The sequence below is a fragment of the Lygodium microphyllum genome, chromosome 17, assembly GCF_053477565.2.
Source record: "Lygodium microphyllum isolate KBCC chromosome 17, Lygodium_microphyllum_v1.1.10, whole genome shotgun sequence".
NCBI lineage: Eukaryota > Viridiplantae > Streptophyta > Polypodiopsida > Schizaeales > Lygodiaceae > Lygodium > Lygodium microphyllum.
The window spans coordinates 56,795,247-56,823,175 of record NC_141151.1 but is presented as its reverse complement, the minus strand read 5'-3'; the positions used below and the strand labels follow the sequence as shown (position 1 = coordinate 56,823,175).

The 27,929-nt window shown below is 45.0% G+C and overlaps 1 protein-coding gene across 12 annotated transcripts in view; it reads left to right on the top strand.

Annotated features, from left to right (window-relative positions):
- The first annotated feature begins 3,191 nt into the window (after positions 1 to 3,191).
- Positions 3,192 to 27,929, top strand: part of LOC148021915 (uncharacterized) — a 198,220-nt gene continuing 173,482 nt past the window's right edge. For 4 of the 12 annotated variants that reach the window (XM_087697435.1, XM_087697434.1, XM_087697433.1 and 1 more), the window contains exons 1-4: positions 3,192 to 3,703; positions 24,292 to 24,416; positions 24,720 to 24,759; positions 24,929 to 25,005. In XM_087697435.1, coding sequence (XP_087553561.1) covers positions 24,310 to 24,416; positions 24,720 to 24,759; positions 24,929 to 25,005 — 224 coding nt within the window. In that variant the 5' untranslated portion in view covers positions 3,192 to 3,703; positions 24,292 to 24,309. Of the gene's footprint in view, positions 3,704 to 24,288; positions 24,417 to 24,719; positions 24,760 to 24,800; positions 24,817 to 24,928; positions 25,006 to 27,929 lie in introns of those variants that run through there. The other 8 variants (XM_087697436.1, XM_087697437.1, XM_087697439.1 and 5 more) reach the window with 8 other exon arrangements.

Here is a 27,929-nt window from a genome sequence, read left to right as displayed (position 1 = left end):
AGCTCGGTCACCTCCAGGATTTGTCACACCTGTGGGGACGTTCACTCCAGTTACTCCGGCTTTTGCGTAGGCGTCCCGGCAGATGTCACGCCTTTTGGTGGCACCCCCTCTGGTGGCACTCCTTTTGGTGGCACCCCCTCTGGTGGCACCCCTTTCAGTGGCACTCCGGGAGAGGGTACCCCCGTCGGTACACCGGATGTTCAGGGGTCTCCTAGATATGCCCAGGAGCGTGGACAGAGATGGGAGAGGGCCCATACAAGGCACACTCCTAGGAATTATGGATACCTAGTGGATGGCAGGTCAGGAGCCATCATCATGAATGATGAGGGGAGGAGGGTGATGGCTTGCATGAGGGAGTTGTGCCAACAAGTTTTTCGGCACAACGTCCTGGATCATTGGAGGAACATACCGGAGGGGAGCAAGGAGTACATAATAGCATCCTTGCACGAGGAGTTCCCGGTGCCAGCCGCAGTGGATAGATTCTCTACGGGCTGGATGATGGATTGCATGCGTGCATACATGTCACATAGACGATCCGACGCACGCAAGGCAATCAAGAGTGGGGCTCTAAAGCCCGAGTGGTTAGATGCAGACGACTGGCGCCGACTGAGGGAGGAGGCTACAAATTCGCCAGGACGTTGGAGTCAGCAGCGGGAGGCGGCGAGGGCACGAATTGAGGCCGGATTGGTACATCATCTTGGGAGTGGCGGCCACAGGACATATTTGGAGGACTTTGTAAGTTTCTCTTTTGTTTTGCTTATTTGTTTTTTTGAGATATTCTTTGTACTGACAATCATGTTTCTAACAGTTAGCATTTTGTTTTCTTTGTAGCACTCCATTACAAATCACGATCCGCAAGGCCTTGAGACTCGATATGCAGAGAGGCACGGTCTCAGATCATTGATCGACCGATTGTATAGACGCGGCGGCCCAGTAAGTCATTCATCTTTCTTGTCCGTAGTTACCATGAGATATTTGAATGCATTATTGTATGGTGGATTGATATGTTGTTTCTTTTTCTGCAGAATCCGTTTGATGCTCCTTTACAGCGGGAAGAGCTTTCGGGGGACGACGATTTGTAGCTCGCCCTTGGATCCTTAGAGCTCACATACCTTTAGTTTTTAGTCGCCCGATCTATGTAGACATTTTCTATGTATTAGTGATATTGTTTTATGATTGTACCAATCGCATTTTATGCGATATCATGTATTTATTTCATCTATCAGTTTTATGATTTCAGTATACATTCTTTTTGTTTGCAAACGCTTTGTATGCAGCAGTGCAGAAACTATTTTGTATGGCTCTCATACAGCACACAGTGCTATATGTGGCAGGGCAGCTTGCTGCCCTGCCACATTTTTTTTTTCTCGGTTACCGTCGCTATTTGCGTCGCAAATTTACTGCACGCGTCGCTATTGTTGTCGCTATCAGCGTCGCAAATTCTCTGCAATCGTCGCTATATGCGTCGCTATATACGTATATAGTGACGCATATAGCGACGATTCTATGGCGTCGTCAATAACGACGCTTTTTGCGACGACGGGGGCAAATTTTGTTGTTTGTATTTTCGTCGCTTTAAACGTCGCTATAAGGTCTATATCTTGTAGTGAGAGGGGTTAATAATAATATAAAATTGTAATATGAGTGGCAATATAAAATATTAATATTGATATTTTTAAAATATCATATAAGAGTAGCATCTTAATATTAATATGAAATTAGTATATTAATATTTTTATCCTCTCTCTCTCTCCCCCTTAAAAGAGAGGGTTCAATTTTTTTTTTCTAGAAAGGGGTTGTTGTCAACCCCCATTCTAATAGGAGGAAATTTTAAATCTCCCCTCTCTACAAAGAGAGAGAAGGAAATGTTAGGAGAGAGAGAGAGAGAGAGAGAGAGAGAGAGAGAGAGAGAGAGAGAGAGGGGGGGAGGTTAATAATAATATAAAATTGTAATATGAGTGGCAATATAAAATATTAATATTGATATTTTTTAAATATCATATAAGAGTAGCATCTTAATATTAATATGAAATTAGCATATTAATATTTTTATCCTCTCTCTCTCTCCCCCTTAAAAGAGAGGGTTCAATTTTTTTTTTTCTAAAAAGGGGTTGTTGTCAACCCCCATTCTAATAGGAGGAAATTTTAAATCTCCCCTCTCTACAATGAGAGAGAAAGAAATGTTAGGAGAGAGAGAGAGAGAGAGAGAGAGAGAGAGAGAGAGAGAGAGAGAGAGAGAGAGAACTAGTAAATGAGGGGGTTAGAGGGAGAGAAAGAGACAAATAGCTGGGAGTGGTGGTGGTGATGGTGGCATTGAGGAGGAGGTGATGGTGGTGGTTGAGGAGGTGGTGGTGCAAGTGAAGGTTGCCATAAAGGAGGTGGATGCAGCATAATAATTTTAAATATTACAATATTATTTGATTTAATCATTATTATGTTTAATTATTATTCATGTATTATTTGATAATTGTGACACATATTACTTTAATGCACTTGATAATGTGTATAGTAATTAATATGTATAATGATACAATAATGTAATTGATTAGGTATAATTAAATAATTATCAATAAATTAACTAATTATTTATATAGGATATGTAATTATATTTTAATTAATGTATTGTATGTGTATAATTGTGCATAAATGTTATTGATTATTATGAGAGAGAGAATAATAATAATAAGGTCTCAATCTAGTTTATGGGTGGTGAAATTTTTGTAATGTTGTAGGCTTAGTGTGTGAGGATAATATGCATGCCATGATAGCCTCAATGTAAATAGAAATCACCATTAAATATATTTGTATTTTAGAATATTTGAGAAATGGTCATACAGGTTGATCCTGTTAATGTTGGTCTTCCACTCCCTATATATCAATGAGTGCCACATTCTCATATATTGCATTTTGGTGCATTCAACATTGTATTAGTTTAAGTTACTAAAGCTTTTGAAGTTTTGATTATGTTCTTTATATCAACCTTCCAAGAACTATCTTGCCACATGAAAGATGCTTTCAAATCGAGTGCAAAGCATCAAAAGAACACCGATGAAGTGTAGAGCATCTAGTTAAAATTTATTAAGAACTTAATTCAACAACACCTAAGAAAGGCCTTTCAATTCCATTTATAAAATACATGAAAACAATGCTAACCATGCAAAACTAGTTTTTTTAGGCTCACAATAGATCTATGGATGGGTTCCCCTTCTTTTCTTTCCACATTGATTTTAGAGGAACCCATACTCCCGTGCATTGGATGTCCTGTGATACGCCGGAGCAGGCTCCCCTGTGTTAGGATCAGTGTAGGATAGATGTATTGAGGGGGAGGGATGCGGCTAATTTCATCGTCATCTTCATCATCATCACCATCACTATCACTATTATTATCTGCCAGCGTACTTCGGACGATGGAATGTGACAAGGCAAGCCTGCGTGGGAGGACGCAGGTGCTGCACTGCCATTTGCTGTGCAAAGGCTTGGCGTCGGAGTAGCTGCACGCCAGGCGGTCCAGGAGGGGCAACCTTTGAGGACACAGCAGAAAGGCTTGGTTGAGGCAGGAAGAAGCAAACGCCATTGCCGGTGGAGCGGCTCTCACTCGAAGCGGTCCAGGAGACGTTGCCTTTGAGGACGGAGCAGACAGGCTTTGTCGAAGCAGGACGAAGCAAACGCCATTGCATTGGGGTGGCTCTCAGTGAAGCTTCAGGTTTGTACTTTCGAGAAATCCTTCGAGGATGTTTTTCTTTTCCATATAATGGTTCTTTAATTTACTAATCTATACTATTAGTTAAGGAGAGGTGGGGGGCAGGTGCCACGTGGCAGCCCCACCTCCCCCACAAAAAAAAAAGAGAATGCACGGAAAAAGGAAATGCAGGCCCCCCCCGCCCCCCCCACCCGCGCGGCGGCAAATATGCTGTCAATTTTCATTGTGGAAAGGCATAACCTTTCGTAACAAAGCTTACTCAGGAGGTCTACATATGATCTTTTTCTCCCATCATTGATCTTCAATAACATGACTTGGCTATCCGTATTGGCCCTCTCCATGCTAGCCTGCTTTACCCTTGTCATGTGTCTGCAATCATTGCTGCAGTCTACAACTGCCCTAGCCCCCCTTGATGATATTGTTACCAACTACACCTTGGTGCTCATGTTGACATACCAACTTTCCATACAACGTCCCATAAGAAAGGTGCAACCTTTCTTTGAAAACATAGATTGTGATGCCTAGACTACTGTCGCCATCTAAAACCAGGGTAACTATGAAACATTTCAATTGAAAACGTTTTGTCTTAGCATGCAACATGGCAAGGAACCATGTACTGCTATGGCGGAACATGTTTCACATATACCATGTCCAAAATACAAATTCACCTCATCATTGGCATCCAAGATGCAAATCTCCCTCACAATCCACAACCCATACCTTTGACTATTGGTTTGCTGCTCACAGTTCTTGATCACCTATTCAAGTATCCTTATGCTAGCATTCATGTATGTCTTGTCTCTGCCTCAGAACTAGAGAGTGCAATTGTTGGTAGCTAAGATCATGCCTAGTGATGGTCAAGTAGATGAGGCTTCCCACAATCTGCTTATACATGGTAACAATTGCAATTTCAGCTCCGGTATCCATTTCCAACTTGGTATTTTGATCCAATGGAGTATCCAATGGTTTACAATTTGTCATGCCATACTTCTTTAGCATTTCCAATGCACACTACTTTTGTATTAGCCAAAGTCCATTGGCTGAATTTACCACTTCAATGCCTAAAAAAGAATTTTAGCTCATCTAAATATTTCATATCAAACTTAGTTTTCAGTATTGACTTTACATCCTGTATTCCAATGTCATTATCACCTATAATAATGAGGTCATCTACATAGATGACTAGCACCACAAGACCTACATTTGTCTTTTTGGTAAAGAGACTATGATCAGCCTTGCCAACTCCAAATCCAAGACTCTGCAAGTAACGGCTAATGTGTGCATGCCAAGCTCTAGGAGCTTGTTTCTGCCCACAAAGAGCTTTTTTCAGCTTGCAGACAGAATTCGGATACTGAGGGTGTACATACCCTTTAGGCTGATCCATAAGCATTTCTTCTTCCAAGTCACCATTCAGGAATGCATTATTCACATCCATTTGCTGTAATTTCCAGCCCCTTACTACAACCAAAGCAATCACAGTTTTGATAGTTACCATCTTGGCAATAGGGTTGAAAGTCTCTTCATAGTCCAAGCCATATTGTTATACATACCCTTTCGCTACTAACCTAGCCTTCTGCCTTTCAATGCTGCCATCAGACTTGCACTTAACTTTATACACCCATTTACAACCAATAGACTTCTTGCCATCAGGCAATGCAACCAATTTCCGAGTATGATTTTCAACCAACACATTCATTGTCTTGTCCCATTGCTTTACATAAATTCTTATCCAAGACAACTTCACTAAATGTAGCATGCTCTTTGTGTTCCATGACCTAGTCATGTATGCATAATGCTTCACAGAATACCCACTGTATGTAAGTCTATCAATTGGGTATCTCACTCTTTGTGAATATCTCAATTGTTCTGCATTGCTAGATTCCCCTATTTCATGAGGTGGTATATATCTACTCCAGGCTATTAGCCAAATCATATCTAGATGTCAAAATTCCACGAGCATCATCAAAATTTTTTTCTTTGCCTTTGCTTTCTACATCATTTTTTCCCCTCACTAATATAGTGCTATCAGTGGATGGTGATGCATAACCATATCACCTACCAGTCCAAGGAGATACATTACCCGTAGGCCCAGACATAGTAGTACTCTGCTATGGAGTAACAGTAGATACATGATTAGAAGGCATATTAGTAGAGGAACACTGATAGATGATGTATACCATGAAGCCATTTTATCAAAGATCATATCTTTGCTAATGACCGTTTCAAGCATTTTCAAGTATTTGTAGACCTTGCGCTACTGAGCACCAATGAACACACACTTTTGTGCCTTAGGATCCAACTTTCTCCTCTTCTTATTTAGAATATGTACATAGGCAATGCAGTAAAAAAACTTTCAAGTGACTGATGATTGACTTATGCCCATACAACTTCTAGTAGGGTGTCATGTCAAATTTTTTTGCAAGTAAAATGTGGTTGATTATATTACTCAAAAAACTGATTACAATAGAGTGCTCATGCTCAACAAACTAGCTAGAGTTGATGCAAAGTCAAAAATACATCATGTATACAAGCCTCTTAAGGCAGTCTGGGGGGGGATAGGGGCAAGAAGCCATGGAGGGGGGGGGTATATCGCCATCTAGGGCTGCCTACCTGCATCACAAAAAACAGGTCCTGGCCGTCCCAAGTGCGTATGAAATGACAACGGAGCTCTTGATGAGCCCTGGACTCGCCCTGCACCTGATCCCAGCGGCCGCGGAGGGAGTGGATGGTGGAGGTACAGAGCTCTACTAAGGTCGCATGTACTGAAAGTCTCTCTTCGCCAAAAGCCTCATGACACCGCGTCTTCTAGATATGCCATCCAGTAAGACTCCCTATGATCTCCCATACCTCAGAGCGGTCTGTTGTGGGCTCTAGTACTTGGCGGATGGGTAGAGCCTCCAAACCGACCACTGCGGACGGCGTGCCTTGATAATGAATATCGTGTCTTGCATCCCAGCCTCATATAGAAGGTGATGGCCCTGGCTGACTGTCTGCCAACAGAAAGCTTCCCATGAGATACATCTAATGCTGGGTGCTATACGGCGAAGGATGTGGCATACTCCTCTCCACACGAGCTGCGCCTCCTCACATGACCAAAGGCAGTGCTTTGGGGTTTCCAAAGGCTGTTGTGTACAACACTTACAAACTCCCTCTGCATATGGGCAAGCCAACTTCCCACCGCCAAGCCTCCGTGTGTTACCAACCATAAAAAATACGATATCCTCCTCGGTCTCCAGCTATCCCATAGGCGGCACCAGAAAGTCCGTTGGAAAGGCTCTGTGATGCTGTGCTCTGTTCAGTGCTTACTACGTAACGGTGCCCAATCCATATCTTTCTGCATTAGTACATGTCTGCCAATCCTGGCAGTGTACTCTACCTTCACATGAAATTGTGGTTGAAAAACTTTTTATGTGTTCTTTGAGCATTAACATGAACTTAGCTAGAGGTACCTTCATGGTTGATAAAATCTTATGATCTAATTATTATTCCCCTTTTGTTATGGCCAATGTCTATCTCTTCAAAAACCTACAAAACTACAAACTTTTATAGTTTTATATATTTCACATGGACATTGTGCAAGTCTCATCACAAAACCACAATTATTACAGGATGTGATAAAGAACAATTCCTCGTGATACACAAAGTCCTGTTTCTTTGCACGCAACCATGATTGCTATAACTTTGTCATGTGACTATATACATGCTCATGTTCTTAACACATTTGCCTTGATTCTCAGCACTTAAAGATTTCCTAAGAGCCACACAACCCATCAACATGCATAGAATCGAAGGCATGCTTGAGATATGTATGAATTATGTTGTAGACACAATAACATGTGTTCATGTCCTCAATTTCCATACAAAATATTGTGTAAGCTTTTGAAATGACAATTGGCTAACAACCGCTTCAAAATATCTCTAGTTGAACCTTAGATAAAGCTCCCTACTTGGTGCCTTCTTGGTGATCGCAGTGGTCGGCCATAGCCACTCTCCTCGATCCCACTCTAGCTAGCTCATCAAGTGGTCTGCTCTCCCAGATCCAGAGGCACCACTCCTTGAGCTTTCTCCAAAAAACATAGAGGTCTAGTCGCCATGTCTTCCCTTGAAGGCCCACTATCTGAATCCTCCTCCACGAAGAAAGGGCAGCTATTCTCTCATCCTGCTGCCCTCTATCAAGGGCCAGACGCCCCCTCTTGAATGGTGAAGAAAGTCCCCTACAGGGTGCTACCCATTCTACGTGCCACCTATAGGGGGATGCTTGTTGGTGAAAAGCTAGCGGCCCATACCCCCCTCAGGATCTATTGGCTTTCGTATTGGGGGAGCAAGCCACTCTAAAGGTATCGCAGCATCTATCTCCCTTCTCCTCAACTCCACTCCTCTCTGGCAGCTTGATACACGCTACAACATCTCCTCGTTTGCCATCTTGTACACCTCTTGCCATGTCTTGATGGTACGAGCCGGGCCGGCCTCCCAACCAGCCCATTGGATGTGGGGGCACTTGCTAATCTGTGCCCCTTCCCGACCTTTGACCTAGGGGTTATAGATCACCGGTTGATGGTGGCAGCCTGGGGGGCTCTGGATTAGGGCCTTACGGAGGCCCTGCCACACGCGGAGTAAGCTAGGTAGAAAAGGTGATCCAGGGGGTGATCTAGGCTAACGTGAAGATCCATCTTAGGGACGGCTTTCACTCCCTGCCAAGTCTCGGTCTACTATCTTGAAGACCCTCCTGCAATAAGACTTTCCAGGTCTGCCTGCCTGGAGTGAGGCCATAAACAACTAGCTTGCCCAAGAGGGCCATACTCTGATACTCTGGGTCTATGATCCCAAGCCCTCCCTCTGATAGATGTCGTATGATGGTCGTCCACACCACCTTGGCCCTAGAATCATGGAGCCATTTGACCTTGACTAAAGGAAATTCCGCACTAGGCGGCGAAGCTGTACTATGCAGGATGAGGAGAAGCACCAACACGAAGTGATATACCAGGCCGTCGCTAGGAGGACCTCGTTGACCACCAAGGCTCGGCCTGCTAGTGAGAGGCGAGCCGTGCTCCAGTAGGTCAACTTCCTCCAAATAGAATCAAGGACAGGAAGAAACTGCTGGGCAGGAGTGATGTTGAGTCCCACTTGGAACCCTAGGTACCGGATGGTCTGCCCTTTGCTCACCCATCTAAATCCTAGGTGGACCCCTCACTATGTGCTAGAGTTCGAGTCTATGAGGAAACCAACCGACTTTCGCAAGCTGATTTTTGCTCCCGTTGTAGAATAGAACACCTTAAGAGCCAGCCTCATTCTCTCCAGCATCAACTCATCGTCCTCTATGTAGAGTGCTGTGTCATCTGCATACTCTGAGTCTAACAACTTAGTCTCCTCTCTCACTGGAAGTTGGAGGCCGCGTAATCCGCTCACAGTGACCTGAGGAAGTGAGACATTGTCTCTGCAAAGAGTAGGAACAAGCATGGGGCCAGGGGGCAGCCTTGTGCGACCGATCTCTCTAGCCAAAACTCCTCCCCTTGCCTTCCACCTATGAGGACTCTGCTTGTGGCCGATCTGTAAAGTGCAGAGACCCCGTGGATCCAAACCTGGGGGAAACCCAACCTCACCATGGTGCCCTCTTAAGAGTAGGACGACCAGTCTCTGCCCACTGTGCTGAGCCCACTCTGTTGCCTCAAAGAAGGTAAATACATTGTCTAAGATGCTCCTATCCTGGACAAAGCTTGTCTGTGTGTCATGGATGATGTAGTCATCTACCAATCATCTTTGCCAATGCCTTATAGGCCACTAACAATAAGGTGATCGGTCTTCACTGGGAAAGCTCCAACCGATCTTCCCCTTTGGGGAGAAGATTGATAAGGCCTGCCGAAATGTCCTGAAGTGAAAATTTTCTGGAAGGCCATCAATAGGGGGTCCTTTACCACTTCCTAGTAGGTAATGAAGAAGGCCTTAGAGAGGCCACGGGCATTTCTGCCCATCTTGTGTATGAAAAGCCTCCTCTAGTCTTCTTTGTGAAGGGGGCTAGGAGGGAGCGTACCATCTCCTCTGACGAGGGACGGGATGTGATCCCAGACCTGCTGTCTACATCACTGTCCTCTAGCTGAGGCTGTCTCCTACTGGAAAAGGCACCTGTAGTAATCGGTGGCAATCTCCATCACCTCATTTGGGCTAGAACGAGTCCTCCCATACTAAGGCCTAAGGCTGTGTATCTGCTCTCTTGCGGTGCGAGGCTGGTGTACCTGGAAGAACTCCCTACACATCGTGTCCCCCTTCCATGCCCAAAAGGTTGCTGAGGTGCAGAAAGAGAACTCTGAACGCTTGTCCTCTAGGCTAGCAATGGCTGCTTGTGCGCGCACCTCTTGTGCGTGGAGGTGGGATCCCCTGATGCCTCCTATAATAGTCTCTACGTGGCTGCAAGGTCCCGCTGGAGTGCTCTCTTGTCCTCCCAGCACTGCTGCCTGGCTTGTATGACTGCCGCTTGGCAACTTCTGTTGAACTTGGCTAGGACCTCTGCAGCCTCCTTTGCGATCCAGTCCCTCTTGCCCCACTCCGTGGTCCAAATTTGCTCTATTTGTCTCATCATCTCCTTCCTCTTATAGATCGAGTCAAGGAACATGTGTCTGGAGCATATGTTGGGGGATCAAGTGTCAGGAGAACCGGGCAATGATCGGACAACGTGGTGCCTGCCAACTACTCAATTTGGCCTCCACGAGAGCCTCTCCACTCTCCCACATAAAACTTTTCCAACCGCTCCAGCAGGACTCCACCTAGCCGCATGTATCCCCAAGAGAAGTCTAGCGATGTCTCCCTCCTGTTGAAGGCAGGGTCTCTTCAGGCATTGCGGGCTCTAATTGCTAGTAGAAAGACCTCCCATGCCTCATGCTCCTTCGTCGCCATGCCCTGGTAATTTTTGCCTTTGCCCTGTTGGTCCTCCAAAGCCTCCAGGTTGTTGGAGTCTCCTCCAACGATCCAGGAGTCTTCCTCTGGGAGTCTATCTGCGATCTCCACCCAGAACCTGCTGCATGCCCTAACCTCTGTAGAGGCATAGACATTGAGGACTCCAAGGCATGATTCCCCAATATCCAATCTGATCCATAGAACCCTCCCTGCCACTATCGTTTTATGGTCTCGTACACAAGCAGTGAGACTCGGGTCAATAGAGGTGCATACGTCTTCACTGCTGCCATGGGCACCTATGGCGTGCTCCCAGTAAGTGTGTGTGCGAGCTGCCTGGGAGTACCTTCCCATTCCCTTGGGCCTGGGTGGGAGTGAGCTTGTGCTCCTATAGAAATAAGATGTCGATCCATCCGGCAAGGGCATGTTGTAGCTCTTGCCGAACAATCAACTTCATGGAACCACGTGCCCCAATGTAGTGGAGACTATTCACATTCCAGGATGCAAGGTGTAAGCTCAACGAACATGCATCTGTTCGGTATGGAGGCTGCTGATGAGAAGGAGAGACTCTGAGGCATACAAGTACGCTATGCCACTGGTTTGGACGGCGAACTCTAGTGCTCCATGGTGGCCCTCGATCGGTAGACCATAGGGGTGATAGATGCTCCAGGTGGTACTATCAATACATCTATCAGCCATGCTGAGAGTCGTGATTGTACATTGGTAGAAACGGGCCGCTTGTGCTAGGGGCCACCTCGATTACATTTTGCGGAGCTCTCCACTGTGGAGGGGCTCGAAAGATAATGCTCAAGCGTGGGACCTCGGCATGAGCTTACCAGTTAATGTCCATTATACGACCAGGCCATTGCTGTGCAAACAGTGCTAGTTCTTCCTCTTCCATCCACTGGGAGGTGTGGTTTGCCACCTGACTCTTTAGCTCCTCCTCTATCTGTGTCATTGTCCAATCCTCTGAGTGAGATGATTGAAGGAAAAAAGCGTAGTTAGGTCCATCCGGTGGTGTTAGTAGATGGACCTTGCCCCTCCTTGACTTACAAACCATGAAAATCCTCACCTCGAGAGGTAGTGGGAACTCTCCGCGCTCCGCAACTCTCAGGTAGGACCATGGGTCACTGTGGAAGAACTTCTCTGGCAAGAGCTGTGCCCGTCTCGGGAAAGTGTGATGGGCGGCAGGGGCATATAAGTTGGTGGCTGTGTGGGAGGGGGAGCACTGCTGGCACAAGGAGAATGTAGGCACGTGTGGCTCATCACCTCCTGTGGGAGGAGGGGGGTGGGTCTGGGGGGAATCACCTCAACCGGGTGCGGATCAGGGGGGGTTCTCGGCAGGGGAGGTGGTGGGGGGGGGGGGAAGAGGGTCGTGTTGGGAGTAAAGGCACCTCTGCTTAGCCGCCCGTGTATTACTACACTGACAGTACCCACCACTGCACACTGCAGGTGGTGGGCGTCCGTCACAGTTACTTATTCTTTATTCTTTTAGTGATAGTTTGAATAAAGGAAGGCCCGGCCACACATTGTGGTTGTTGGAGTTTCCACTTTTGAGTCTCTCTCTCTTGGCTCTTGCTCTTCATCTGCCATAGCTCTCATTGCCAAGTTTTTTCCTCTTGGGTTTCACTTCCCTTTCAACTGGTATCAGAGCAAAGGCATTGGAGCTTACCCGGCATTCTCTTCAGCCCAGATTTGAAGAACTTCAATCTGAGCTTCAATGGCAGCCATGGCATCTTCATTCGCAGGTATGTTTTGATCTCCCACCTCCTCCCCGAGCTTTTGGACCTTCATTGGCTTCTTTCGGGCTACATTGGAGCCCCCTCGACATTGCCAAGTGTCCCTGAGACTTGTTGAAGACCCACCAGCCCCCAAGAACAGGCAACGCAAATTTCGGTGTATTTTTAGGGGGCTGGGCTGACTGCTCCTGGCATTTCCCTGCTCTTCCTCGGCTTCCCAGCACTCTTGGTAACCTTCGCGGACTCCCCGGCATTAGTGCTTGGTTCCCGGTGATCGATTCGAGTGCTTCCCCCTTCAACCCTTTGCTGTATGCACAGTCCCAGGACTGTCAAAACAGGGCAACTCTTGACATTTACTGTTTGATACTTCTTGGCATTGCCCATTTGATGCCTATTAATGCCCGGTGATGTCCGGATGCTATGTCTATGCTTTGGGACTGATCTGGAGCAGATTTGAGCACTGTTTGAGCTTCATTTAATAGTAAATTGCTTGCTGTAATACAATGGGCTGAAGCTCATTTACTTGGTATATGCATTGGTTCATGGATACGGGGTGCTTATTGGAGTTTTGAATGATCATACCGATGTATTTGGAGGTTGTTAAATGCTCCTTCTTGGTTCCGGAATGCTTTTGAGCTTGAAATAGGCTCCGCCTTGGTCATCATCACTAGCATTTGGCTTCAGTTGGTATGCTTTGGACCAGTTTATGCCTATGGTCACTACTTGACATTTAGGCTTCTTGCATTTATGCTTTGGTCAGATATGGATGCCACTTGGTTTGCCCATGCTTGACAGTTACTTGGAGCTTCATCTTCAGATGTATTTGAGCATTTTGGATCTATTGGGCATTGCATTTGGTTGTCAGTTACATGCTCTTTGAATGCTTTTAGGCTTATGCTTTACGGGTCTGAGATAGCTTGAGATTTATGCTTCGGATGTACCCTACTGGGATTTGGCATGTTTGATGCTATGTATTCGATGTATTAGAGCGTTGCTTGCTCTCTTTGCATCTGACTTTACTTCCAGTGGGAGCCTCTTGCTATATTCACATGTACACAGAGTCTTATTTACACTTGAGCTTGAGCTTGTGGGATAGTTACATGCATTTGCTCTCTTGAGAGCTTTATGTCTGCAGTTAGACTGTAGTGGGCTGATTTGATACGCCTATTGGGGCAGGCACCTATCTTTGTCACAGGTTTGTCAGTTTTGCATGCATCTTGGATGGTTATGCATTGAGCTTCTTGCTCTATCAATTGTTGTGCTTGTGCTTGGTCTCTTCTCTTACTCCAAGACCCATTACATACATGACTTCTAGACCTATGAGATGTCTCTTGCCTGACAGGTGATTGGTTTGACAGTTCTTGGTACCTTCTTGTCCCTAGACACTCATTGTTGGATGTATCTTGCTACTTGGCAGTTGCAGTAACATATGTATCAGTGATTGCTTCATTTTGGGACAATTTTACATACTACTGTCATTTATTACAGCAAGCTGAAATCTGCAGATTTTGAGCACTTCTATGAGGGTAATGCTTACTATTTGATGTTATCTTGGTCATATTTGGTGGACAGGTGCTTTTCTTGGTGAAATCCAATCTTCAGCCAGTTTTAGTAGTGGTTTTAATGCATTTTCTGCTAATTATAGTAACCTGCAATTTTACATTTTTACTCTGATTTGGGACAGTATGGTTGGTCATCTGAAAGATACAACTCTCTTTAACATTGCTAAGTTGGATGGTACCAACTATGGGTATCGGAAGTCCCAAATATGACAGGTTTTGGTGCAGAAGTTGCAGATTAAACTCTTACGTTTCAAGGGTGTTAAACCTAAGGATATGGATGATGATGTTTGGATGGAAGTTGATGAGCTATGCAAGTCTACCATTATTTTGTCACTCTCAGAAGAGATCCATCATAATGTTGTTGAAGATGAAAATTAGAGTGTATGGGATTTATGGGAGAAGATTCAGGAGCTCTATGTGCAACAGAGTACTGTGTCACAGATGTATTGGCTGAAGCAGTTAATGAACCTTCGCATGGAGGAGACCTCCCTATCATTTGATTTCAGTCAGTTTTATGCTATCATGAAGAGTCTGTTGTCACAGGGTATTGAGTTCAAAGACAACTTGCACCCATTGTTTCTGCTTGGCACCTTGCTTGAATCATGGGATGTCTTCCGTACTGCCATATGCACGAATAAGCTTAATGGGCTGAAAATCAAAGATGTTGAGAGTGCTTTATTGACTGAGGAAATCAACAGGAGAAACAATGATGCTTCTCGCTCTTCACATGCATTGACCGTTAGAGGTGGCAGATATGACAGGCATGATAATGATCATAAGGGCAGGGATTCTTAGAAGTCTAGATTCAAATCACGTGGTCGCAGTAAGTCTCGTGGATGGAAGTTTGATATTACCTGTAATTATTGTGGGAAAGCAGGACATATTAGGCCGCAGTGCCATAAAATGCGCGATAATAAGCGCAAGGAAAAGGGAAAAAGAAAAAGTACAGGAAAAGTCTTCTAAGCGCAGTATTGTATCTTTAAAGTCCAGTGTAAAGATAGAAGAGGTTAATGTCTTGCAGGCCACTGATTCAGATGATGATTACATACTTGCAGCTTCTTCATGCAATGCCTTACAAGCTTTTGAGATACATTCTATGTATGCGCAGTGCTGGCTCTTGGATTCGGATGTGTTCTTTCATGTGACACCCTGTTGAGATTGGTTTCATACCTATTGTACCATGTTTGGTTTTGTGCGTCTTGGTGATTACAGGTTTCTTGACATTGGGCATTGGAGATATTAGGCTATAGTTTTCTTCTGGTAGTTCTTTTGTTTTGCATGATGTATATCATGTATCTGCGTTGACTCGCAGTCTTATGTCAGCTGAACAGCTTGATGATGCAGGGTATTTTGTGTCTTTTGGAGACTCTGCATGGAAGATTACTTGTGGCAGGCTTGTGCTTGCTAGAGGTGCCAAGTCTAGCAGCCTCTATCCCTTACTTGTATCTGGAGCTACATTGGATCATGTTTTGTCTGTGGGTTCTATTTCCCATGTATCCCTTTGGCATGCTCGTTTGGGGCATATGTCTCTTAAAGGAATGAAAATGCTCCATGCTTTGCAGTATCTTCCGCCTTTTGACTCTTCACATTTTGATTCTTATGATCATTGTTTGTATGGTAGGCAAACTAGAAATATGCATAAAAAGTCTGGTAAGAAACGCATGGGTAAGCCCTTGGCTCTTGTGCACTCAGATGTATGTGGGCCCATGCCCTGCTAGTCACTCGGTGGGGCAAAATTACTTTGTTACTTTTATAGATGATTACTCACGTAAGGTTTGGGCTTATTCCATCAAGAGGAAATCCGATGTCTTAGACACGTTTCAACGTTGGCTTGCATTGGGAGAGAACCAGTCTAGAAAAAGGCTTGAATGCCTAAGGTCAGATAATGGGGGTGAGTATGTATTACGTGCTTTTGAGCAGTTTTGTGATTAGTGGGACATTAAGCGTCAGTTGACCGCCCCTTACATCCCTCCCCAGAATGGTATGGCTGAACACATGAATAGGACCATTCAGGAAAGGGTTCGTAGTATTCTTAGCCAGGCTAGCTTACCGCAACACTTTTGGGCTGATGTAATTACTACTGCAGTGCATCTCATTAACAGGTCGCTTAGCAATGGCATTGACTTTTAGGTTGCAGAGGAGGTATGGGCAGGCAAGCCCTACTCTTATGATCATTTGCGTGTCTTTGGATGTGAGGCATTCTGCTATGTGCCCAAGGACAAACGCAATAAGCTGGATCCTAAAAGTGTCAAATGCATTTTCATTGGCTATGGAGACGTAGGAGAGATGGGTTACCGTCTATGGGATCCGCAGGCGCGGAAAGTGATCCGCAACCATGATGTCATATTTCATGAGGACAAAATGCATATACAGCCTGAGAAAGTGGTTGAGGTACGGAGAGTTATCTTTCAGGAGAAGCCACCTGCTCCCGTTCAGCGCGCTCCACAGCCAGCTAGACAGCGTACATCATCACCTGATGTTCATGGCCCAGATGTTAGACATGTTGATATTAGACAGGATGTCGGTTAGGCAGTAGAGCCTCGATTGAGGCGTTTTACTAGAGATAGACGATCTCCTAACTTTTGCGCCCTCTATGGATTATGTATTGGTTACAGATGCTGGAGAGCCTCTCACTTATGATGAGGCTATGCACAGGGGTGATTGCCACTCTTGGGAGAGGGCTATGCAGTCAGAGCTTGACTCATTGCATAAGAATCAGACTTGAGATTTGGTTTCCTTGCCTCAGGGTAAGAAGGCTTTGCCATACAAGTGGGCGTACAAGCTGAAAAGTACCCCTGGATACCCCAAGCCGGCATATAAGGCTCGATTGATTGGTAAGGGTTTTAAGCAGGAGCATGGTGTTGATTTTGAGGGTTTTAAGCAGGAGCATGGTGTTGACTTTGATGAAGTCTTTTCTCCTGTAGTCAAGATGACCATCCTACGCTTAGTCTTGGCCTTGGTTACACAGCTTGACTTGGACTTGTACCAGATGGATGTCAAGACGGCTTTTTTACATGGGGACTTGCATGATGAGATTTTCATGGAGCAGCCTAAGGGCTTTGCAGACCCTGGCAGGGAATACCTAGTGTGAAAGCTAAAGAAGAGTCTATATGGCTTGAAGCAGGCACCTAGGGACTGGTACCATAAGTTTGATGCATTTATGCAGTCACAGGGCTACAGCCGTAGTGCTATGGATCCGTGCTTATACACAAAGAAAGCCCGTGACGTTTCCTTACTGATTTTGGTACTCTATGTGGATGACATGCTTTTAGTAGGAACAGCTCATGAGGAGCTAGATGCTCTTAAGGCTCATCTCAAGAAGAGCTTTGAGATGAAAGATCTAGGACAGGCCTCTCATATACTTGGTATGCGCATTACGCACGATCGATCTCAGGGACTACTCTATTTGTCACAGAGGGAGTACATTCATAAAGTCCTTGAGCGCTTTCACATGCAGGATGTTAAGCCTATTGGCTGTCCATTACCTTCTCATGTGAAGGTTTCACAGGACGATTGTCCGCAGACAGATGAGCAAAGGGCTGAGATGGCCAAGATTTCCTATGCATCAGCTGTGGGCAGTCTTAGATATGCTATGATAGCCACCCGTCCACATATTGCTTTTGCAGTTGGGGTTGTTGTTATGAAGAGTGCTAGGGTTTGCATTGAGGATACACAGAGTGTATGACCACGACAGAAACACAGACACAGACACAGACACAGACACAGACACAGAGGGAAAAACTCAAACCCTAAACGCAAAACTCAAAATTCATACACAAAAACTCAAACACAAACAGAAGAAGGGAGAGAGAGAATACAACTCTGAAGTGAATGTATGCTGTAAATGAATGCAAGAGTGTACAGTGTGCTCAAGGGCAGAGCAATGTCGGAGTGTGACATCCACCGAAGACGGATCCTAAGTCTGTGACCACCAGTCGGATTGTAGGAGTGCTGAATAGTGAATGGCAGCAAGCAGGTCACCAAAACACAACAGTCTGGAGGCTGGAAACTGGTAAACGCAGCAGTGTACCATTGATCGGGGGACTGGAAACTATGCACAGTCTGCTGTAAACAGCAGACTGAAACAATGTCTGAGAGTGTCAGGGCCTGCAATGCTGAAAACGCAGGCTGGCTGACCTTGGAGATGATGGACAACAGGCTGAACAGCAGTTTGGAACAGTTTGGAGTAGTCGCCAACAGTTGAGAGTTGTCGCCTACAACAATGGACAGGCTGAAGATGATGGGGCTGCAGTCGAGGATAGCTAGACAACAGATGGAGGCGGGCTGCAGGTTGGAAACTGGGCGCCAATAGCAACAGAGGGTGTGTGGGCTGGTTTAACCTGCAAAACAAGGATGATTGCTGAATGGGGGTAGCTTGTCTATTTATAGATGTGGAAGGGTGCCTAAAAAATTAGGGTTTCCACTAAACTTTCTCGAATCGCTTCCCGTTTTAGGGTTTCCATTGAACTCTCTCAAAGCGCTCCCCGTTTTAGGGTTTTACTCTAAAATAGCATTTTTAGTGTGTTTTGGGGTTGTTTAAGAGGCTAATTAGCGAGTAATGCATATTTTAGCTCAACAATTGTGGCACGTTATATGGCTACACCTGGCAAGAAACATTGGGATGCCATGAAGGGTATCATGAGGTACCTGAAGGGCAAAGTAGATATGTGTCTTTGTCATGGCAGCCATGATACATGAGTCATGGGGTACACTGACTCTGATTATGCAGGACATGCAGATAGTAAGAAGTCCACTTCTGGCTATGTGTTCACTTATGCTGGAGGGGCTATCTCTTAGATGTCTAGGGCGTAGAAGTGTACGACCCTTTCTACTACAAAGGCCGAGTGTATTGCAGCCATAGATGCTTGCAAGGAGGCTATTTGATTAGGCTGTTTGATTGCAAACCTTGGTATGACAGATGCTATGCCTACCTTGCATTTGGATTCTATGAGTGTCATTTAGTTGGCTAAGAATCTGGTCTTCCATGCAAAGACGAAACATATTGAGGTGAGGTATCACTTCATTCGCGAGGTCGTCGAGGACAGGTTTGTTGACATTGTCAAGATTTCGGCTGAGCAGAATCTTGCAAACTTACTCACGAAGAGCCTCACTATCGAGCGCTTTGCCTTCCTCAGGAAATTGATGGGCATTGGATGAGATAACGTCTTTTTCCTCATGCTGTTGTACATGTGTACATGTTGTACTGTCTTTTCTTTTTTCTCTCTCACTAGGGCAGTTTTGCCTTTAAGTGGGAGGCTGTTGGGGATAAAGGCGCCTCTGCCTGGCCGCCCATGTATTACTACACTAACAATATCCGCCACTGCACACTGCAGGTGGTGGGCGCTCGTCATAATCACTTATTCTTTATTCTTTTAGTGATAGTTAGAATAAAGGAAGGCGCGGCCACACATTGTGGAAAAGTTCCTACTTTTGAGTCTCTCTCTCTCTTGGCTCTTGCTCTCCATCTGCCATAGCTCTCACCGCCAAGCTTCTTCCTCATGGGTTCAACTTCCCTTTTAGGTCGGGGGATGGTGGGATGGTTGGAGGTACATGGCGGGTATGGGGGGGGGATTGGTGGTCCTGGAAGGGGGGGTTGTGGGCCAGGGTCAGGGGGGGCATAGGAGATGGGGGTGGGTGGGTATGGGGGCTGTGGGATCTTAGGTGAGGTAGTCTGGGCATAGGAGATGGGGATGGGTGGGTATGGGGGCTGTGGGATCTCAGGTGAGGTAGTCTATGGTGCAGGTGATGGATGTGGGGGATTGCGGTCCTGCCGGGTGGGGCAGGCAAGGGGGGCTCCGGAGTGCTCTGCCGAGGAGACATCACTCGCCCTCTTGCTCCCTGCTGCCGAGGCTGGGTCTAAGGAGCTGGCTACGGCCCCCTTGCCGTCTCCCTCTCTGTTGTTTCTGGACCCGTGTGAAACCGTCAGCGTCCACTTGTGGGCCTATCGGCGGAGCCGCCTTGGCTTCCAATTGTGTACAATCTTTTGCATGATGCCCAAAGTTGTGGCAGTGCAGGCACTGCCCTAGTTGCCTAGTCACAACGACCTGCTGTCTAAAGGAGTGACCTCCTACCTCAATCTCTAGGAACTTTGGTATACTCTTCGTGTCTTTCACAGCCACTCGTACCTTTGGGACTCCTGCAGCTGTCACTGCATCTGTGAAGGAGGCAGGAAGAACTGTGCCAAAGAGCCCTCCAAAGTCCTCCACTATCTAGCAGTCCTCTACTGCTAGTCTGGGGAAAAGTAGGGTGACTGGGTGTCTGAGAAAACTGTTGTGGAGTGCAAATGTCTCCACTGTGAAGCCGCTATACCAAGGAACCATGTAGATGACCCCCTTCATGGAGACATAGGGTGAGCTCTCCACTAACTCACGAGCTGTGTCCACAGAGGTGAGTTGAACCATGAAAATCCCTAGGCCCTTGAGGACAGCCTCCACGATCTGTGCCGTGCCAATGCGTAGCGTGGAGTGAAGCCATTCCTACAGTTGGGCCCTCGATGGGGAGTGTCCAATGACCTGACTAAATATCGTTGTTTCTTTCAGCTCCAACTCTGTGGTGCAGACAGCTAAGAGCTGCTCCTCAGAGAGGATGATGCGCGAGGTGTTTGACTGGGGGGCACTCGTAGAATGCACTAGCGTCTAACCGAGGGTTTCCATTGAGCGTCCCTGCTGGGAATCTACCAATCACCTTGCTGTGCTACCGGGGGGGGGGGGGGGGAGTTGCTTGCAGGGGGGAGGAAGCAACTGGAGGTGGGGGGAGTCGATGGCGAGGAGAGGGGGCGGGGAGGAAATTACTATTTTCCAAACGGTGGTAAAACTGCTTGGCTAGGCCTCAAGGCAGAAGAGGCCGGGGGGGTAGTGGGCGGCCAGGGTTGGCGGAGTGCAGGTGGTGGGCAGGCGGGGGTGCAAGGCGGGCACGATTGGAGGTGGGCAAGGGGGTGGGAGGCAAGGTAGGTTGCCGCAGGGGGGGCGGGCGGCCACAAGGCAAGGGGGAAGACTGTCGAGCGGGAGGGGGGGGGGGTTGTTGAGTGGGAGGGGGGAAGACTGTGGAGAGGGCGCAAGGCGGGGGGGAAGGACTGGCGCAGGCGTCGAATTAGACGGAGGTGGGGGCAGCGTTGTGGTGCGATGGCGGGAGCTAGCCACAATGAGTGTAACACAATGTATGGTGTCATGTCATGAATGCCTGCAGAGTCAAAGTTTGATTTAGCACATACATTGCTGTCATAACATCTTCAACCAAGTAGTGCAATGGCATGTTCTCCTCATTAAGCATTGCATGAGCAATCTCCATAAGAACAATGTTCTTTCCTTCAGCTACTCTATTCTGCTATGGAGTATGAACTGCCTGCGAATGCCATTCTTCACTAAGTATCTACGAAACTCATTAGATACATATTCATCGCCATTGTTAGATCTCAGATATGAGATAGAGCAATCAAATTCCTTTTCAACCTACCTCTTAAAGTCCTTAAAAACAACTAACACCTCATCTTTATGCTTCAGGATATACATCTATGTATACCTGCTGAAATCATCTATAAATGCCACATAATACTTGGACCCTCCAAGAGATGTATTATGGGCTGGTCCCATTATATCACAGTGTATCAATTGCATAGTGGCTACATCTATTCCATGCATGTTTCACAAATGGAAATTGATATTGCGTGCCAAACTGATATGCATCACATAGACATGACCTAACTTGATGTACAAACTTTGGCAAGCCTATAACCAACTGCTTTCTTTGCATAGTTTGTAGCCTTTGAAGATTCACATGACCAATCCTCTTGTGCAAGATTTCAAGGTCTCTAATAATCCCCTGTCCAAATGCAAACATAGTTGATTTTAGCAAAAGCAATTGTTGAGAATTAGGCAATACACCCAATGTAGCCCCTTTGTATGGAGTAGGGCTAAGGATATGCAGGCTTACTTGATCCCATAAGCACAATGGTGGAAAGCACTACCTATCCTAAAGCCATAAAGCATTATACTTGCCTATCATTTGAAATATATGTCATAATATTTTTTTCCTTTCACTCAAGTGTCTTTGTCATTGTCTACATACGCAAGATCTTTTTTATGAGTCCAAGCTTCAATCTTGGAACCTAATTCACTTGTGTAACAAGTCATTTGTAATGTCTATGTCTTCATGAGTCTTGTCTACATATTTTATCCTCCATAGCCATGCTCTAGGTCCATGCATCTCAACACGGTATCAGAGCCATGGTGAGCATGGCTTGGCTCTCTTCTCTGCTCTTTTAGCTCCTCTTCATCATTGCTAGCTCAAGTCCAGCTAATGAGCTCATTTCTCACCTCCATCTCCACTTTACCCTTTGTCTGCCATAGCTAGATTGGACTTGCAGTACTTCGAGCTTTGTATCTCTTTCTATGGGTCATCTCTCTTGAAGCCCTCTTCTGTGGATCTCTTGTTCACTTCACGGCACTGCTCCTTGGCACATCACAGTATGACATTGGCCACTTCTTGAGTCAACATTGCTAAAATCCTCCATCGTTGTTCAATTTGCACTTGTGACTGGTTGTACAGTCCGTGTTGCGGGTAGAGGCCACCATTTGTCCTGCGATGATAGGGCTTTTACAGCTCCATATCTAAGCTTTCTCCTCATATAATATCTTACCGAATGATGAACTTGGCGTACTGCTGTGACTGAAAAACTAGTCGGCTTGTTCCTGCAACCCTAAATCACCATAGCTTCTTTATCTCAAGCTCTTTTCCAACTTCATTTAATCACTAATTCCATCACATTGGACCTACTGCCACTTGGATTCACTGATTTACTAAAGTTTTTAGCAACATTCACCAATCAAATCAGCAAGGAGGGGAGATATTGGAAGATTTGTGAAGATTGGAAGACTCAAGCAACAACATCAAGCTAGCATCTCTGAATACTATTTACCACCACCATTGCTTGTGCCTCTTAACACATTCAAAGTCAACTTATTTCTAAGAATTTTGGTGCTAATTTGCTGCTGTTCCAATCACTCCAGCATGGGCAAAGACTCTCCGACATGTTGCATGGGCCATGGAGCCATTTTTGTCTGAGAGATTGAGACAGTCTCCATGAGGATCCTCTCATGTAACATTTGAGGCTTTGGTGGACTATTCCGCCAAGGATGGAGCCTCGTGAGGCAGGATCTCCATGGAGCATTAGTTGGAGGATCAATGGATTTCGTTATGCTATAGGAATATCACCTCTCATATGAGAGGATTTTCTAGTGCAGTGGGAAGCTTTTGCCGAGATGGAGTTTTACATATTGGGTGCCTGTTGTGGGAGCCTCAGAGATACAGGCATGGGTTTTCTAGAGCAGTGGGTCAGAGGGATTAGCTCACAGCGAGGTAACTATTGGCAAGGCTAGAGGTGATAGATTTAGCATTCAGAGATCAGTGAGATAGGGATGCCCCCTTTCATCTCTTCTCTTTTCATTTTTTGCAGAGGCAATGAGCTCCTTCTTGATGGATAGAACTATAGACATTCGAGGCATCAGACTTCCCATCGCAACATTTGAGGAGTTATTGGATGTTGAGTTTGCTGATGACAACTGTTTACTTGGATGGTGATGAGGAGAATTTTAGGTCCTTTCTTGCTGCAATGGAGATCTTTTGTAGAGCTTTAGAAGCTCTTATTAATTTGCACAAATCCTATGGACTTTGAATATGTGACACTTAAGGCTGCATTGAAAGCCACTTCAAAGGATCCTTAGGTTGCCATGTAGGCATTGATATTTTCCAAAGCAGTAGTTGGCACCCCTACTACTTAGCATAAGGCAAAAGCTATTATATTGGATTGTGATATTGTCACTAGTAAGGAGGGTGGTAGTGGAAAACCAGGTGCTATTGGCTGCTTTGATTGGTCTTCCATCATCCGGTTCCTGTGAGCCCCACTGGGAGTAGCTTTAGGGGGACTCTCAACACTGACAGAAGCTTTGACAACTGTCACTTCATAGTTGGGGCTACCATAGCATGTTTTTCACAGCATGGGAGGGTACCTCTCAAGCAGTGTAACACTGGCTTCTTTCTGCCATTTCCCCTGGACCACCCAGAGAGGCGTTATATTAATATGTTTTGGTTCACATTTGGTCCAGCTAGACTGGTGAGCACTTGTGCTTTGTTAATTTTTGTCTGAGTAATATAATTAGCATGTTCTATTTTGCAAAAACAAAGTGGTGGGGCAGGAAGAGGTTGGGTTTGGGGAAAGAGCAGAGGAGCTGTGTTGTCATGATTCATAATAAATATGCCCAGAACTGCATGTACTTGATATAATAGGGCCAACTAGTTTGTAATATGGCAGAGAAAAAACCTACATTCTCAGTATAGCAAGGCTCCATTTCATATGAAATATTATTTTTCTAAGTAGACATGAGAATCTTTCTTTTTACCTTGGTGGCAGGGCATGAAGAGCTTCTAGATGGCAAACCATGTTGGGGGATGGGCTTCAACTCAGTATTATGTGGGGCATCATTCTACACAATCTCATAGATGTGGTTGCGAAGATGTCATTATTAAATATAAAGCGTAAGATTGTGCTTGCTGTTTATACTTTCTTGTTATTGTCAGATGCAACCTTACTGTTTTAGCTCAATTATTTTATGAATGAGATGCTCCACAACCCACCCTCTTATAGTTTTGTATCTGATTATTCATGATAGCATGTACAAGTTTGATAAGTTCAGAGTTATATTTTAGTGTCATAATAACATGAACTATGTTACTGATATAAGCCACCTGTTTTTGTAGAAAACTCAAATACAATTGTTTTGACCATTTTCAGCATCTGCTAACTTGCTTTACTTGCTTTTCATTGCATGTTCAATTAAGGCCTGGATATGTGGATGGTTACCATGATATCAAATGCAATGTATGTACAAATAGCTCTCTTTTTGCATGCTTTTCTATTCATTTAGTGTGATTTGTGGTAAGTTCCATCAGTTTTAACTGGCTACAGAAGGGGTTGAAGTCCAGCCAAGGTTTCTTGTATGCTCAGGTTTTAGGTTTGGGGATGCTGCCTGATTATATGCTCTATGCAGGATCTGCATGCGATGCAAAGTGCTGTTGAGCCTCAGCAGTATTTATCTGGACATTCAGTTGTGCAGTTTTCTCGAGGGTACAAGATTCAAATACCTGGCACTATGATGTTGAGCTATTTTGTTTTAGTCTAGGGTAATTATGTAGCCATCAGGAGAGTCAACCGGTTGTCTCCATTCAGTTTTTATAAAATAAAGGAAAATGTGTTCTTGTTAAAGCAATTGCAAATCTAAAAATGGGTTTGGTATCAGTTTAAGGCTTAGTTAGTACACAATGGAGAAAAAGTGAAACAACAAGCACACACACTCTCTCATTCGCTCATTTTCAACTCACAATAATAGGGCCAAGAAACTCATAGTTCACTCGAGGTAAAATGCCAGTTTACTATGCTGATGTGAAATAGACATTATAACCATGAGACAAAAATTCACGACTGATGGGACACTCTTCCAGCTGGGTTACTTTGCTAAGAAGAACTGAGTGCCCTGGACATAATCTGGGTGTGACCAAAATGGAGCTGGATACAACCCCTTCTCAATGATAGTTTGGGGTAAAATTGAGAGGAGGCCCCAACTGGAGCCGAAAGGAGTGCATGCTAATGTACAATAAATGAGGGGCCAGAAGAGGGCCCAAGGTCCCCTCCCAGTGTGTGTGTGTGTGTGTGCCAATTCAAGATGTTCTGAGGTAAAGCTTTGATCAAGACATGGGCCACATTGTCTGATTAGGGTGTGGTGATCACCACCTGCTCGATCTGCTCTTGAAGTAGATGATCGTGGATGCCCATGTGCTTGTTCTTCAAATGGAAGAATGGGTTTTGTGTGAAAGCATGGCACTCTTAAGTGTTAGTGTGAAGCATGGTAGGTTTCTTCTGAAGACAGTCCAAATCCCAAAAAGTTCTCAAATAAAGAATCTAATGTAGCATCATATGAACCAATAATGAAACTTAAACCTTCTTGATGATCTCCATGACATCAACTGCCCAATCTGAGGCTGTAAATTCCTAATAACAAGGCCCGCTGGTATGAATACCAGTTATCTTTCAAATACTGCAATGCTCTTGCACCAGCCTACCAATCAGAATGTTGATGTGCAGAATATAATTGACTAATCAGACTAACAGAAGTGATAATCAAGATGGTTATTGATGACTAAGTAGAGCAAAGAGGCAACAAGCTGCTGATACGTATTAGCATCCACCAACTTGGATTCATCATTGACACAAGTTGCTGTTGGGGTATGCAGGAGTATAAAGGGTTGTAATCAGACATGCCAAATGTGGATAACAATGTGAAATGATACTTCTATTGTGATAAAAGTATTTCGTTGTCTTTATCAATAATTGTTGTACAAGAAAATATAATGCAAAGGGCTAAATTAGTCTTTGCCTAAAGATTCAAGTTTGCTTTGGCAATCTTTTGTTTTTTTCAAAAAAAAGTGTGGCTAATTATATTACTCACAAGAATTTTACAAAGAAGAACATGTGCTCAACAGTCTAATTGGAGCTACCTACAAATCAGAAATCACTCATATATACAAGCCTCTCAAGCATTTTGTTGGGGGGGGAGGGGGGGGGGGGGCGGGAGATGGGGCAGCCCGCATGCAAGGTGAAAAACAAGCCATGGCCACCCCAAGTGTCAATGAACTGCTTCTGAAGCTCCTATTGGTGTTGAAAGTCACCCTGTAGTTGATCCCAGCAGTGGAAAAATGAACATCATTTGCCACCTTGTGAGGCTCCCAATGATTTCCAAACCTCTGACTGTGACACCGTAGGCTCCAATACTTGGCGGCTAGGCAAAGCATCCAGACCTACCACAACATACGAGCATGCCTTGATGATGATCATATCATTCATCTCTACCTCATATAGTAAGTGGCAGCCTTGAGTGACTGATGGTTAAGCTAAAAAACATGCATTACACATTAGATCTTCATTAGCTCATTAAAACAGCCCCGAACCTCAAAGATTATTGAAGTTTCAATGTTCCATAAGCAAAAAACCAAACTTTGGGAGAATCCACATCACCACTTAGTTCATCCCTTCTTCTGTAGGCTACCCTAGTTCTTCGTAGCCTCCATCCATCAAGTAGCACCTCATTCAGCCTGTTGGCACGGTCATCTTCAGCTATTTCCCTTCGGCTTGATGACCCTTGTAGGCTGTGTTTTGCCCAGCTTGCTCTCACTATCATCATCCGTAATAGGTCGTTTTTGTGTTTTCAGCACTATCCTTCATCAAACTTTGCTCTAACTAGTGGTTAGAGCACTCCAAATCCATCTCCGGTGGTTGACACACTGAGACACCTCTTAGCTCGCTCCCATGAGAGCCATCGACTGTTGTAGAGCTCTACCCTTGAACATCTTGTATACTCTTTCTTTCATTTACAACATTTATTCATTCACTTCAGAGTTCTCCTTATTCTCTGTTTGTGTTTTGCAATTTTGTGTTTGTGTTTGAGTTATTTGTGTTTCAGTTGCAATTGTACACTTAGTGTTTTCTTTTGTAAACCCTAGTACATCATCTCCACATGGTATTAGAGCCGATGCTTTTCTAAAGATTTGCTTGAGGCTATCGTGGATTGCTTGGTTTTTTTCTCGATTACATTGTATCCTAATTCACGATGGCTCAGAATACTCCATCTTTGGATCCTTTGATGCTTTCTCAATCCACTTCTTCAATGGAGGCTTTGTTGAGGCATTACGGTCTTGACTTGGAGGACAACACCCATCTACTAACCTTTCTTCAAGGGATCATTAACAGAGGCCCATCTCTTCTTTGTCTCATATTCCTTCACAAGGTGGATCTTAGTTTGGAGCACTTCGTTGACAAGACTAATTACCTCTCAGTTGAGGAAAGACTATCCACCCAAGATAGAGTTGAAAGCTCAACTCTTCACAATCAAGCTAGTGGTAGGTTTGTACAATCCATTTGGGGGTGAGTTTGATTATGGCTCCTTCAGTTATGTAGGGAGTGACTGTAAGTCACCCCTGAGACCTAGTTCAGTATCA